The sequence below is a fragment of the Sitodiplosis mosellana genome, unplaced genomic scaffold (assembly GCF_009176505.1).
Source record: "Sitodiplosis mosellana isolate CC-2019 unplaced genomic scaffold, AAFC_SMos_1.0 Smas_scaffold_2, whole genome shotgun sequence".
NCBI classification, from domain to species: domain Eukaryota; kingdom Metazoa; phylum Arthropoda; class Insecta; order Diptera; family Cecidomyiidae; genus Sitodiplosis; species Sitodiplosis mosellana.
The window spans coordinates 7,827,509-7,842,939 of NW_022595245.1; the positions used below are offsets into that span (position 1 = coordinate 7,827,509).

At 37.5% G+C, this 15,431-nt stretch overlaps 1 protein-coding gene across 3 annotated transcripts in view; it reads left to right on the top strand.

The window, feature by feature from the left end:
- Positions 1–15,431, top strand: part of LOC129565132 (protein bunched, class 2/F/G isoform-like) — an 89,916-nt gene that overhangs the window by 54,371 nt on the left and 20,114 nt on the right. Inside the window, exon 6 of one of the 3 annotated variants that reach the window (XM_055439629.1) lies at positions 14,560–15,193. The exons of the other annotated variants lie outside the window; for them this stretch is intronic. Coding sequence (XP_055295604.1) covers positions 14,560–14,650 — 91 coding nt within the window. The 3' untranslated portion in view covers positions 14,651–15,193. Of the gene's footprint in view, positions 1–14,559; positions 15,194–15,431 lie in introns of those variants that run through there. 3 annotated transcript variants of the gene reach the window in all.

The following is a 15,431-nucleotide window of genomic DNA, read 5'->3' on the forward strand; positions in this document are numbered from 1 at the left end:
CTCTCTCTCTCTCTCTCTCTCTCTCTCTCTCTCTCTCTCTCTCTCTCGCTCAACCTCTGTGTGTTTGGTACGTGTGTTTTCCAAATGTTGCTATTTTCAATTTTGTGAGTAACACACCGAAACGTAAACGAAACGTGAGTGTCCGGAATATGGTTGTTTGTTGACCGAGCCGATCGGCCATTTTGTTTGCCAAACAAAATACATTCGAGCTGAAAACGCGGTTGCAGTTTAATGTGTTTGCTCAGACAACTGTTTACTGAAACCAAGTGAAGAAGCTTTTAGCTGCGTTGATTTCATCGTATCAAGTGTCAATTTTTGGCATTTTCATCGTCTCGAAAACGCAGAAAAAAGGCAAAAAAACGACCGCGACAGAGAGTGGCGTCCAATCTACATCAGCCGGTTATTTCGTGTTGAGATTTCTTTGTGTCAAATTGACCGTGTGCACAAGCTGTGTTTTTCATTTGAACGATCGACAAAATTGACAATAACAACAACAAACGAACAAAACCAATCGCGATTTATTACAAATTAATTTATACTAGTGTTAATTGCATTTTTTTCTCTCTCAAAGTCGGAGAATTTGATTCATCTCTGTTTTTTGTTCGGCTGTTGTCGAATCGAGAGACAAAGGGACACGGTCGACAACAATGTTAAACAAGAACATACACATACGAAATAATTAAAGACAGTGCAAAAAAAAGAGAAACACTCAAATGTCGAACACGAATTTCAAATAACCTCATACAAACTCGGTGCGAGATTTCAATCATTTTCGATTCGTTTTTCTTAGCAATCGCAAGTGAATTGTTCGAACGTGTGCACATTTTAAGGACTTTCAGTGATAGATTAGTGTTTTTTACGCTAATATTTTCCGTGAAAAGAAACCGACCAAGTGTTTGAAACGCGTTTGAAAAATTTCCAATTTAAAAGGAAACTGAAACGTATATTTTTGAGCCAAAAAACCTGGAGAATCAATTGAAAAGTGTCATGGGATTAACAAAAAAAGATCTTCTTGATGTAAAAGACGTATTCGCCACCACGAAACATATACCGATGCATCCGAAAAGAGATTCGCGTCATAATCTGCATCGGAACATTGTTCGAATGTTTAGCGATGTCGATGACAACAGGTAAAACCAAAACGTTCCATTACTGATTGCATTTTGACCTTGAAACCAACGGAGGTGAGAGGGAAACGAAAAAAAATCGCCATGAAATGGCTTTTTCTAGATCGATTTATCCAAATGTTGCATGCAATTAATTATAAACTTACATATTTCACATGTCATTTCCGACTGCAGCCATAAATTCACAGCCACATCATAAAAGCATTATGACGAATGAAGTGTCAAACGGCATGAAATTTATTTCCTCGAGCGCATCTTTTGATCTCTGCCAAAAATTGAAAAAAGTGCAGCTCGTTTTATGTTTTCGTTCACAGTTTTCTCTCGATTAAACATTTTTGGTCGAAAATTCTCGACAAATTCAATTTACCTTGAACTTGGCTCACGATCTATTCCCCACTGAAAATAGATCACCACCGTCGCGGTTAATGCAACGGAATTTTCGGTGCTTTAGTACGAAATCACGGCATTTCGATACTCAAATGGGCTGCCAAAAAATGTGATAGCACAAAGCAACTCAATTTTCTGTCACGTCAAGCACAAATGAGCTCATTTCGGTTTTTGATTCGCCATTGACGTACCTATGTCAATTAAAAGCCCCGTAATACGTCGATCGATTTAATTGTGCATGGTTTCAGGCCATAAAGACGTTGTCAACAATCCAATGATCCTACCGCTTAGTCGCAAATGTCGGTTCATTCCGAAAATAAACCAAATGAACAGCGAAAGAGTTATGGTTTGGGCCCGATCAAGAAGACAAGCAAAATTGATTGCTTTGACGTTCATACCGGTTTTCTTTTTTCTTCTTCTCTTCGTTGGCGTCTGATAAGTGCAGTCGAGCATCAACATTTCGATAAACACCTCATCGGTAAAAAGTGAGGTTGTGTTTGCGCAAAGACGCATTTGTTGAATGTATTTTAAGCTTTTGATTGAAGTGACATTCGTGAAAATGGCTATTTTTGGAGTTGATCGTGTGTATATTTGTGACGTACCATCATCCCAATTTCTCATCATCGACATTGATTTATTACTAACGGGATCACCTGAAATGGCTTTTTACTGCATATATCACACCAATAAAACTATCCACGCTTCAACGTGTCAAGCCCACAGCCCAACATTTTTTGGCAGAACAGCAATTGAACCTGTTTTCAATTGAAATTTCTTTCTTAAACAGATAATTCGTCGAAATGAGAAGCGATGGCCGCTTTTTCTTCAAAGCAAGCTCTGTCAAAGCGAAGCGAGTCACAAATCTAGTTTTTTGCCCAACAAACACCACACCGAATGATAAGTGAGTCAAATTGTATCCGACAAATATCTCACTCGCTTATGTGTTGATCGTTGTTGTTTTGTTCAAAAGGAATATTTCCACTTGGATCTGCTCAAAGTGCTCTGCTCAGATTAATACAGCGGCTTTTGTGAGTTGGTGCGTGTGTTCGAATTAGAATTTAAAAGCGAGAGCACAAAAAAATGGTTTCAAAATTAGATAAACATGTGGAGCAATCAATCGTTGGTGTGCCAAAGCGAATCTGTTTCACATTTTCTCTTTCACCGTGTCCGTGTCGTTACCGTTTTTTTTGCCCATGTTCAAATCACATTTTCCAAGAACCGCACACGGGACACACGTGCATATTAATTATAGCGCTTTTTTTCTAATTTGACGCTGAGTTTATGATTTAAGGCGTGCCATTGATTAATTCGTTGAGCTGTGGTTAGTTTTCATGCTAACGTTGTTCTCTCGCATTTTCTCGGTATTTTCTCTAGTCTACTCTAATTTGCTGTTGATTTGAAGTTAGAAATGAATACTACTTGATTCGTTTCTTCATTCCTTTTCAACAACAAAATGTACTTTGATCATTTTTTATCTTGACAGTTTTTTTTGTCTTCAATTTGTCAAATAGTTTTGTCTTTGCCCTTGTTCCAAATGTGTTGACGAACGAAAACAGTTATGGAACTGAGTTAATAATTCGATTCTATCTTTTTATTGAATCGACAAACAATTTGGTCGTCCACGGAAATGTTTTTATGCTTTGTTGAGAATTCATTACGCTCCTCGGTGTAATTGAACGAAATCGAGGGCTGGCCAAAGAGACGGGATCTTTAGGGAAATTCAACAAAATTTCGAAATATTTATGGATCGCACTAAATAATGCAATAAAAGTCCATCCAATTATGTTGATAACTACGAAAAACTTGCAAAAGTTTCGTCTCTTTCTTTTAGTGGATACACAAAAGCTAACGCTAACGCTAATCGAAACGAATTTCCAGACGTTTTTTTCGCCTGAATTTCATATGTACATAAATGAACGCTGTAATTATCATTAAAATGTTGTTTATGCCCTTGTTTCGAAAAGCCTGCATTTGTGTGGATTAACTCATTCACACACTGATTGAGAAGAAGACAGAGACGAAACAAAAATGCGGGCAGCAAAAACCGCATCGAAACAAAAGAACGAAATGATATGAAATTCATATGATACGAAAATATATATGATATTTTTCGAGTAATTGTAGACAAAAGTGAATAATAAATTCATATACGTCGCTGCTAAGCTTGAAGCGGCAGCAGCAGCGTCGATGGTTGAAGCCAGCAATCATGTCAAAAAAAGCGATGCGAGTAACAAGAAGACGAACATTGAATAATAACCGGTTTCCAGTCCAAAATTACACACACGTTTTTGTTCGTCCATTCTTTTCATTTGCCGTACAAGAATATATTTGCTTTGAGAAACTATTTACTTGGTTCCATCATGTTGAGTTTTTGGAAATTGAAGGAAAGAACAACAACAAAAAACTGTATGATCTTTCACTTTGGTACAAGGAGAGAGAGATTTTAGATTTTTTTTTTGCCTGTTTACTTTTCGAATGGCATCATATTTCGGTGTGCTCATTTTTTTCACTCACATAGACACCAGAACGTCAGTCAGAAAAAAAAACCATGTGTTTATGTACTTAACGTGAAATAAACAAAATCATCCAGGGTCGAAGCTCCATTAGGACCTATTATAATTCCCTTGATAAGAAATTTCGAATTGGGTGTTTGTTTAGCTTGTCTGGTCTGTGATTCAAAACAAATTTGATACGTTTATAATGGCTACGAATGTGTGTTTTATTTCTCTGCTTCTATTTGAATTGATTTTCGGTTGTGTTTCTTTGTTTTCGAAGAAATTCACGATCAAAACACGATGTGAAAATAACAGAGAACGAATAAAAAAAACACACACATAATTACCGAAGCTAAACAGCAAGTCACATATCTCAAGTAGTCAAATATGCATTGGCATATAAAACAATAGAGAATTTGTTTGCCAAACGATCATACGTTCGAAAATTATTTGCTGAACGATGAAAGTTAAATAAATAATATCAGCGAATGGATGGCAAATAGACACGGCACGGAGCGGAGTGGAATGAAGAGCGATGCGGTGCGCAATGTAAATCCAATTTGATTGGCATCTGTTTATTTTTGTAATAAAAATGTAGCCAGCTGATTTTAATTCTATTAGCACTTTCTGGGCGCGTGATTGTCAAATGATTATCATCCTGATTTTGGTGTGAAAACACAACGGCCTATGTGGCGAATGGTACCGAAATAAAATGTTCCAAAATAGCATTTAGAGGTGAGCATGCAAAGGATGCATGAAAGTCAGAGAAAGAGAGGGAGAGAGAAAGAGAGATTTATGGCTGACGTTCCGCAAAAAATTACACTTTTTTCTCCGAATGTAAAACTTGAACAAAGAACGCCTTTGTACCTGATGTGTACACGGAGGCGAAACCATATATTCAATGCATAAACATCAGATTTTCGCCTGCTGCTCATAAAAGCAGTGCGATTGACGAACACAAAAAAACTGGTTTTCACATCATTACAAAGTCCGTACACGCATTTCAGTCTGTTTTACTTAATTTGACGATATATTTTATTTGTGCACTGTGCGATTCCATTTCGGCAATTCAATGAAAGAAAAACAACAACAGCAGAGACTGAGAGAGAGAGAGAGAGAGAGAGAGAGAGAGAGAGAGAGAATGAGAAAAACACATCTCGTGAGCCAATCGTGTGATGATCGCACCTCAGCATGTGATTGTGCATACCAAATCACATAAATATCAGATATATATTGCCAATCCATATGTGTACACCGTATACGTCTGTTGAACAAATATCGGTTGAACGATTTGTTTACGTTTTGTTGGTGTTTTGTTTGCACATATTCGAGCGCAACAATGAAACGAACAAACACCATTTCCCAAAGACCTAAATTTTATGCCAAACACCACACTACCACATGCAAAACGCTTGATATTCAAATCTAATACACAATCCGAATTGGCTAATGCGTGGAAATATAAAATTTTCGTATCGTCGTTTGATCTAGAAAAAAGTTTTTTTTTAAACATGAATTTGGCATTTAATATTATGTTTTATTTTTAATCGCACACAAAATCCAGTCAACAGTTTTTCTTCTGGGTTTGTGCTCAGTTTTTCGAGACACTCGTTTATATTTGGAGCATAAATTATGAAGACAAAGGAGAACCCGTATTGAACGGATAACGCTCGGCAAATATGAAGATGGACACAGTGTTTTTATTTTGGTAAATTGACATGAACGTTTCCCATAATTATTTCATCATGCAATTCAAACGAGTACGTTTTTTAATTATCGGGCCGAAAAAAAAATGGTCAAATCATCGCTGTAATGACACAGAGAGAAAGAAAGAGATAGGGAACCTGATTTCGAATATGTGCGCGCAATTATATGTGAACGAAAAAAAAGGAAGGCCTGATTTTTTCAATGTATTTTTGTACAAAGCAGAAGTTCAAGTTGAAGAAACCGCAGACTTGCACCAAACTCGTTTATGTGTTAATAAATCGAATCGGTCAAGCTTGACAAGCGCTGCTGTAGCAGCCAACGTTACTTTTTTCACTTCATATTTTTGTAATTTTTTTCTGTTTAGCGAACGCTTAAATGTCAAACGGGCGGATAAGCGCCGGGCTTAGTATAATTTTATTGTTATAGAATCCAGTTGAATCTGGTTTTGGTGGCTGCTACTGATATTGCTGCTGCTGCTGCTGCTGGTGTGAACAAAAAACGCATGATAATTTCAGCAGGGCGCGGATCGATAAAAAAGAGAAATCAAAAAGTAAACACATTCGAAATTCAGATGCGATGAGGATGTTTTTTTTTCTGGTCTACTTCATAATTGAGTGTCAAGTTGACACTGTCATAGCTTGTCCACGTATCTGAAAAAAAACCACACAAAAATTAGACATTGAGATTTGATTGAGTCAACAATGTTTACGGCTTTATTGATTGTACACTGCTTTTTCATTCGTGTTGTTGTTGTTATTGCCGCTCAATTTCAATGATTAGATGATTCGGAATCGTTTCCGAATTTATCAGTCTAGTTGACGTGTTGATAACAAACCGGCCATGTTTTCCTTGTCACAAGCAAGGAGCTTCGACAAAGGTTTTTTTTTCTGCCCGGTTCGAAATTTGCCTGGTGGCACACACATCAAAAAAGCGACAAACAAATGCTCTTTCAGATGAAAAACTACACACAATAGATGTCAGATGTGTGTGTGTGTATGCATGTATCGTATCAGTCGATGCACACATGACCAATGAAAGAAAAATAATAATCAGAATAAACCTTGGCTACTCTCAATGCCTCTGCCTGTCTGACTTTATCTTTTCAAAGTAAATCATTCAGTGAAGAGAGAAAAAGAGAGCGTCGACAGCCACTTGAAAAATGTGGTATTTTGAAAAATAATATTGACGTGCAAATATCGTCTACGGCGATCAAAAATACGACAAAACCTGAAAAAAAAACTCAATGCAAACATTTTCCTTTCATCGAAACGTCAATGACGTGGAATTCCAACTCGAAAAAGTCAATCGCAATGTAAAAGCTCAAACAGATGAAAAAAAAACATCGTCGTCAAATTCGATGCCATGTAAAACGATCGTACGATTCCGTTATAGTTTGCATTGTATGAAATTCGATCCATATGTAAAACGAATGTATGAAAGCAACGATAAAAAAACACGTAGACCCCAACGATTAGACTGTTGACCAAGTGGAAGTAAGATTGGAGGCATCAAGTGTGATTTGAATATACACATAATCTAATATTAATGGGAATTCTATTGATTTTAACGTTTTTTTTTCTCGTATATCGCTTAGAATTTCGTTCAATAAAACATGAACCGGCTAGTAATAGTTATCAGAGTGTGGGTTCGCATATAGTAGAGCCCCGTTCGTGAAAGTTTGAACCAAGGCGACACCGCACAGAGATAGATAGAGATGCAGATAGAAGGAGAGAGAGAGAAAAAAGAAAATTGATTAGAATAGCGCGTACATGCGAAGCGTGGAGAAGTAGTTATGGACTTTCTAATGGTACGTACGGTGCGGTACGTTCGTCAATTTTGTTCTACAAATACAAACGCATCAACGAACCGACACATCGTACTCGATTTAGGCTGAACGGAAAACAGCTGATGCATTGAAACGCGCTTACCATAAAACGCATTCAGCTGTGTCAAAGCTGTGAGTGTGGATATAATCCATGAAAATACGCAAAATGAATTCCAAATAACACAGTGCTGTCATTGTGTGGCTGCTTTTCAACGCATAGAGTGTGCCAGTCGAGCGCACGGCAGAGAGCAAACGCTGGGAAAAAATTAGCCAACTCATTTTGAAGTTGTCTCTCTCTCTTTTGATCGCACATACACTCGCACTCGTCATACGTGATGTTCGTTCGTTGCAATCGCGCTCTTCTTTATCGCCATCCAGAAAAAGGGAAAATAGCGCTACATCGAAAAACCATTGACATGCGTACTGAATCACTGTTGAGTGAGAGAGCACCGAGACACAATCGTGGCTCTCTTTTCAATATACAAATGGTTAACGTCTCTTTGCGATGAGCGTTCCAACATGCACAACATACGCATCGCATACCGTGTGTTTTACACGCTTGAAATTCACTTGGCTGCAGTTTGGCATCGACAAAGAAAGCCAACACATGAACGAATGAAAGAAAGAAAAAAACATACCCAGCAACAACACACATTCAGTTCTCCCGTCCATCAACGTTGAATTCTCAACGACGATCTGCATAAGCAGTTTTCGTTGTTCTTTTGACAGCAGTGCAAGCGTTTCGTTTGTGTGCGTGTGTGTGCCTTTTTTTCATAGACTTAGTTCGCTATAATTTCGTACTTTTCACGGACATTTCATTTGGTTTGTAATTAATTGGATGGCTTTTTGAATTGATTACCATTAAGCACTCTGGCAGAGCCAAAACCTCAAATTAGTGGTGTTCGATTCGATTAATGGAAAACTGTTCTAGTGGCATAGATTTTGCCAAAGTTGTTGTGGTAAACCGTGCAAATTTCAACGGATTTGGACTCGATCGATAAGGTGAACGAAATGAGAAAAAACATATCAGAGAAACAAGTTTTAAAGTCAATGATTTGAAGTGTCTATCCATGAGTAATCCAAAATACAATTCAATCTACACTTCAGTTTTGGATTTATATTTGCTTCGTGTCACTTTTTATTTATGAATTGAACATAACGAAGACGATTGAAGTGTCAAGCGGCCGCATGCATGTGTGGTCGATGTCGACGACGACGGCAGCGACGACGATAGAGGCAACATAGAAACCGATTCGAATACACGAACAAAACACAATCCAGAATCGTCTATTCTGATGCATGCAACCGTGCTTGAAATGCTCGATGTACGCGCGGCCTCTTCGAATCTGATCGCTGTTGAGTTTTTAGCGCCGCCATTTTGTGCAATTGGCTGTCGACGTGTGTTGCTTGAGAGATAGCGTCAAAGCAATAAAACATGCGAAACCTAACGACGCGTTGCTACTGCCGCTCTTTTTCTCTTCTTCTTTCAAAACATTTTCGTTACACTTATCATCACACAAACATACTCACATTCTTTCTCTCTCTGCGTTTTTGTTATTTTTTTTTTCACTCAACTCTCTGTTCTGAATCTGTCTCGAAAGCTTAGTTGTTATATATGTGGCTTCGGTAAAAGAAAATGCACACTTTTTGTCGTCGCGTTTGTTGCACCCACTGACGACAAAAAGAAAACCTCATAAATTGAATAGATTTACTGACGAGAAAAAAAAACTGATAAAAGAACTTCTTGGGTGCCAACAACGACGCAATTTATGGTACTGAAAATGATATGAAAAACTTCAAATAATTGGCGTATTTTCACGAAACCCATTCGTATCGAGAAGGAAGTGTTGAGCCGAACGATAACCATTGCTGTGTTAAAAAAAATATAGCAAAATGATTGCTTTTTATTGAATCGATTATTTTTTTTCCGCTTCATTATAAATCGCTAGGAGCTACTATTAGTTTCCAGTTTTGGATGTATCGAACAACATAGTATTTCGCAGAATTTGGTGTCATTTATCGATAGAACGATTTTTCCATGTCATTAGATCGTTAAAAATATGGAATGAATGGTTTCGTTTATGGCCATCCCATAACAATAGACATAAATTTGTTGCCTAGCGTGTGCGCTCGTCTTTTGCTATTTCATACCTTTCACCGTGGCCCGGCAGAAAAAAAAACAGATACAAAGAAATATATGGTTAGTCGTTGTCGCTAGTTGTCAACTCATTCAGGCAGAAAAACGGGAAACATTTGCAAATTCAAAGCGCAGGAAAGGCAGAGAAAAACGTGAATATTGTGAGCTAATGCAAAGCTAAAGCTGAAATAATTTAAACACAACGAAGAGCGAAAGAAATAAACAAAAATTCAATTATGAATTCTTTTCGTTTGTTGTGCTCGCTTTGCACGACGACCCATCTGAGCATGAATTCGGTTATATAAGCAGCATTTACCAAATCATGTTCATACAACTTTGTCTCTTTTTTTCGCTGCAATTTGACTCTTCTTTTGCGCTTCACTTTGGCTCTTATTTCCATTGAATTTGCTTCTCATACAATGACCTGAACTTTGATTGTATCATAATCGCAACGAGTATGCCCATTTGTTCGCCAGCTATGCAAAAGTACTTGATGCAATCGCATGGCAGCAAGCATTTTCTTGGAAAAATCAAATAAAGTCATTTCCTTCCTGACTTTTTTCTCGCCATTAAAACTGGGAACGAACAGTTCACATGCAATTGAGACAGAGAAAATGCACCTCTATTTGGATGGTTGGCATTTAAAGGCGATAAAAAAAGCGAAAGTGAACAAAAAAACACAGACAAAAACCGATTTTGTCGTTTTGCAACTGGATTACTCTGTGTGCACCGAGACTGGAGATGAGAATAGCGGCGATAAAAACCGGTGGCCCATAAAATGAAAGTAGTACTACTTTTATGCGCGGCGCACGATCTCCGTCTCTCTTTAAATTCAATTAAAAACAAAAGAAGGCAATAGTTACATTTACCAGATAGATTTTATCAACGTTATCACATTGCATTCCGTTTCGTAATGAGAAGAAAAAAAAATTGCTTGGTATCTATGTCTTCAGCAAACTGCTCGTTTTTTGTTTTGGTTTAAATAAATAAATGGCAGCATAAAAAGAAAACTGGAACTTCAAAAAAGAAGAAGCAAAAAAAAATTGCTGCAGTAAATGCTGAATCGATGAAAGAAAAAAATCGAAATGAAATCCAACATAGTGCCAATGCAACGCAAACAGTATCCGGTGATTTCGGCCGGCAAACCGGATATTTTACGCGAAGCAGTTAGCAAATATATTGACCATTTTTATCCAAAGTAAGTAAATTTATTCGAAGCCACCAATTTTTATTGATGACATGCTATGAATTCGTTACACGCATTGTTTTTTTCTTCTTCGCTTCAAAATATATAGTACATTGATGACTTGGTCAAAATATTTATCAGAATACGCACAAAAATTCACCACGGGTCAAGCGTTGCTCCATTGATTTTGTCTGAATGTTGAAATGTCGAACATGGCACGTGTACGCATTTATGTATTTAAATAAACCCATTTCGTTCCCAGAAAAACTATTTTCAACCGAAGACGATGTTTTATTACGAACGAAGTGCAAACGCTAATTAATCGAAATTGTTTCGACTAATTGACGAAACGCAAGAGTTTGTCCGACCATTTGTGATAGATAACTGAAGCTATTAACAATATCAACTGCGTTCATGGTGATACATGATTCGTTCGAATAAAAACAAATCACCCAGAATTGAAACAAATAGTAACCGACAAACAGTAACCGTTTGATTCGGGATTGGCTTACGTGCCACAATGAGAAATGGGAGACAATATGGAGTTTTATTTTCCAGGGACACCAACAACAACACCAACCAAATACGATATTGGCATGTCAAATCGCGTAATTTTTCAGCATGTATCACAAGCTTGGCGTAATTGAAACAAATTATATCTCGGTTTTACACACTGCAAATCTTGTCATTGCAACCGTTGTGTCATGAGAATAAATAGAAAATGATTTATCACATATCGTATCAAGTTACCATATCTACTTCAAAATCGCAACCAAGCATTTTCTCAATTGATGATTACATTTTTTATTTCGCGTTATTTTTAGCCTGAGCCGCTAAGCATGAGTGCTCGTTTTATATTGCATTCGGTTTAGTTTATGGTTAAACGGTTCGCTACTGATTGATCCAGTGCACGAAAACAGAAAAATACGATGTAAATTGTGCATTCTCATGGCGTAAAACCTTCATTCAAGTTGCAATAAGTGCTGAACACAATTTTATTTTATTTTTTCTCTTTCTTCTTTCCATCCACATTCGGACATAGGTTTTTCAAATGTAGATCTCGAAAAGTCCATTCAACTAGTTCAATTCTCAATGTAATTGCCGCGCCGATTTGAACTGATTTCAAGTGGTTTTCGAGGTGAAAATACGCCCATTTTGGAACTGTGATTGATAATACATTTTTTATGTTTAAACTCGAAATTAATCAATGTTCGTGTCTTTGCTCGAGCGCAATAGTATCAAAAGAGCTTGTGCAATAGATAAATCGAATCCAAGATTGGAATTACCAAAACTGTTTTTTTTTCTCTCGTCGAAGTTTTCCATGAAAATTTACGCTAGAATCTACTATGTTAAGCAGTGTAGTTGGAGTATTTATTGTGACATTGGGCAATAAACGCTCTCGCTGGTCGAACTGATAAAAAAACACACATCAAACCTGCTCAGTTGAATATTTCACTTTGCACTTGATGTTGCTTTGCTTCTTTTGAAAAGTTCATAAAATATCATTTGCTTTTCTTTGCGCGTCAGATTTGTTATTCTGACTTTAGTACTTACAACATCATATGATGTTTGTTCTTCTCGGGGTGTTAATGGATTTCTGTATGTAGCAAACACGTGCTGCCCATAAAACTAGGCTCTCATTTCAAACGATTAAAATTTATCAAAGAGCTGCTGCTGCTGCTGCTGTGTATTAATTTAACAATTAGCATTCAGTGAGTCGGATATGACCAAAACACGTTGCAATATTGATTGCTTTACACACGCTTTTGCATTCATTCGTTGGCTGGCTGGCTGATTGTGTCTGATTGACAGACTATGGCATGATATATGCAATTTGCCGTCTACATTAACCTTTGATCGAACACATTTAAATGCTTCAAAGAACCTCCATCACATTTTGCTTTGTTTCAATCGTTTTGCTGCAATTTTGATGTCCCCCCATTTGCATGCCATAAAACGACTGTATGCTCGTCATAGTTGCTTGACTCCAACTGAAAGGTTTATTCAATGTCTAATTAAGAGCGCATTTCGTCATGCAAACATACATTCAACGAAATCCCACAAGTGTCTCGTATTCGTTACACCGAATGGTGTTTATCCAGTGTTTGCGCTTTTCATTGTTCCAAATTCTATTGCATCATCATTGGTTCAACAACAGCCAGAAAAACACACATTGAGTTGCGTTTGAATAATAAATCTTATGAACTTCGAACGGAGCCACGATGCAAAAGGTAATTGAACTAACTGGAGTTGCTCGCATCATTAAATCAAAGCAATTTGTTCACTAAATTGATGGGCTTTCTTTCCGAACGAATGGCCCGTGAATAGAAAAATTCATTTGAGTTGAAGAATCGAAGTGATTATTTGTTGTTGTTGTTTGCGTTCGAATTGAATTGAATCGATGTCAATCAGCCAACTATTTAAATGTCAAAAACATTCAACTGAGGTTCAACCACATGCATACCGAAATACATATTTAATACGCGCGTTTCATATTGAAAACGACGTTCCGCAAGCAAAACATATGTTGAAACTTGGCTCTATATCGCTTACCATACGATGTAAAATTAATCGACCTATCGACGAAATTCCAGACACACAAAAAAAACTATGTCATTGTGTGGAGTTTTAATGCCGACACTTGAAAGCCTACGGCACAAATCTAAATACATACGACACCCAACAAAATGAAAATCATTAGTTGAAGCATCATTCAGATGCGGCAAAGGGTGCTCTGCTGCGTTGAATCATATTCGATTTCAAAGTTGTTGTTGTTTTTCTGCGCCAATCGTACACAGCGTGATGACGTCACTGTTGTTTTTCACAGCCTTTCGATTTAAAATTTATGCTAATTAATGGATATTACATTTTATTATTAGTTTTTTTTTCGCCACATCGATTCATGATTTGATTGCTTTTGTTATTTTCGGCATGAGCGCATCTCCGCTTATGGACTCGATAAAGCCTTGCTAACCGATTGGTTCAACAACTGGAATCATCTGTTGTGATCATACCGTGGCATACTCATTCCCGCAATGGGAAAAAAAAGCCGTGTGTCAACGAAATACACTGTCAATATACGGTGGTTTGTGTTGTTAGCCATGCATCGAGTTGGCTAAAAATAAAGTGTGGATTTGTTTTCTTCCTTTTTGAAGTGTCATTGAGAGGCGAGCCTCATTTTGGTTAGATGTGACCATACCAAAGTTTAATGATATGGAAACGACATTTCGATTATAACTGCAATGGCTTAATATTTTTGTTGTGAATAAATTAAAAACCCATCGACTTTGGTCTACCGAAAAGTTTTCCATCATACATGCAGCTTACGTATCCAGTTGATAGTAGTTAGGTATGATATTCGGTCCGGTTTAAAGAGACCTTGATAAGCGTACCTCATCCGTAAACATTCTTCCTAAAACCATATGGTTTGTGTCGTGGGCGCTTTAATATTTCACTTATCAGATAAACATTGTTAATCATTTACATGCCGGGCGCAAAAATGGTCGTAACGCCGACTTCAAATCGAGCCCACAACCCAATTCGTTACAATAAACGAATGTAATTCTGTAAATGGTAGCGACGGAAAATCATTTATTACGCATAATGTACACACAGCACGGGTTTTCTCCTTATATTTACTCGATAAACAAAAAAGCAATACTCATCTCTCTCCCTCTCCCTCTCTTTCTCTCAAGCACGCGTATGGTGCCATTTGATTACGCATTTTGGTTCGACTACTGTGTTTTGATGTTCACTAAACATTGTTCACCAAAAAATTTTTTATGACGATTAATTGCAAGCTGAGCCGCGAAATACTCACTCGCAAACATGAGTGGCGCGCGTGTATATTGGAATAATGAATATGTGATACGATGTGAATCGATAGTTTTGTGCTGATGACAAAAACAAAACCATAAAAACGCAAATGATTTAAATCGCAAGCGGCGAACAGATCGGTTGGAACAGAACAAGCGCGCGTGCACACTCGTACACGAAATGGCGCATAAATTGGCAACGTCGCGTGCATACAAATGATCGGCGTTTCATTTAGAATATCTTGTTTATTATAGAATTCTTTAGTGTGTGTGTATATGCGTACGACAGCCATATGAGTCGCTCCAGAATAGAAGTGATGTCATTATGTTGAGCTGAGACGCGGCCGGGAGAAATTCGTACGTTACATACACACAATGCGTTGTGAGAGCATAACGAAGAAGGAATAAAAGCACTCTTTTGTGTACAAACAACGACCAAATACGGTGATCTCATGCTTTCGACTCTTCTGTACGAAAACACTAAAGGCACACACGACGATGACGACGATGACGACGACGAAAAAAACACGTAAATTTGTTGTTCGCATAGAATTTCACCGAAACGAATCAATTCGTTGATTTTGGCTCTCTTAAGTATTTTTATTGCTGACGATGAACGAAACGAGAGGAAAAAACGGTGGATGCACAAAACCGAAAAAATGCATTGTTTTGATGCAACACGGGATGGAAAGGAGATTGCGCAATACATTAGGAATTTCCTCGTTTCGTTCGGTTTCTCCTCATTTTCTGTC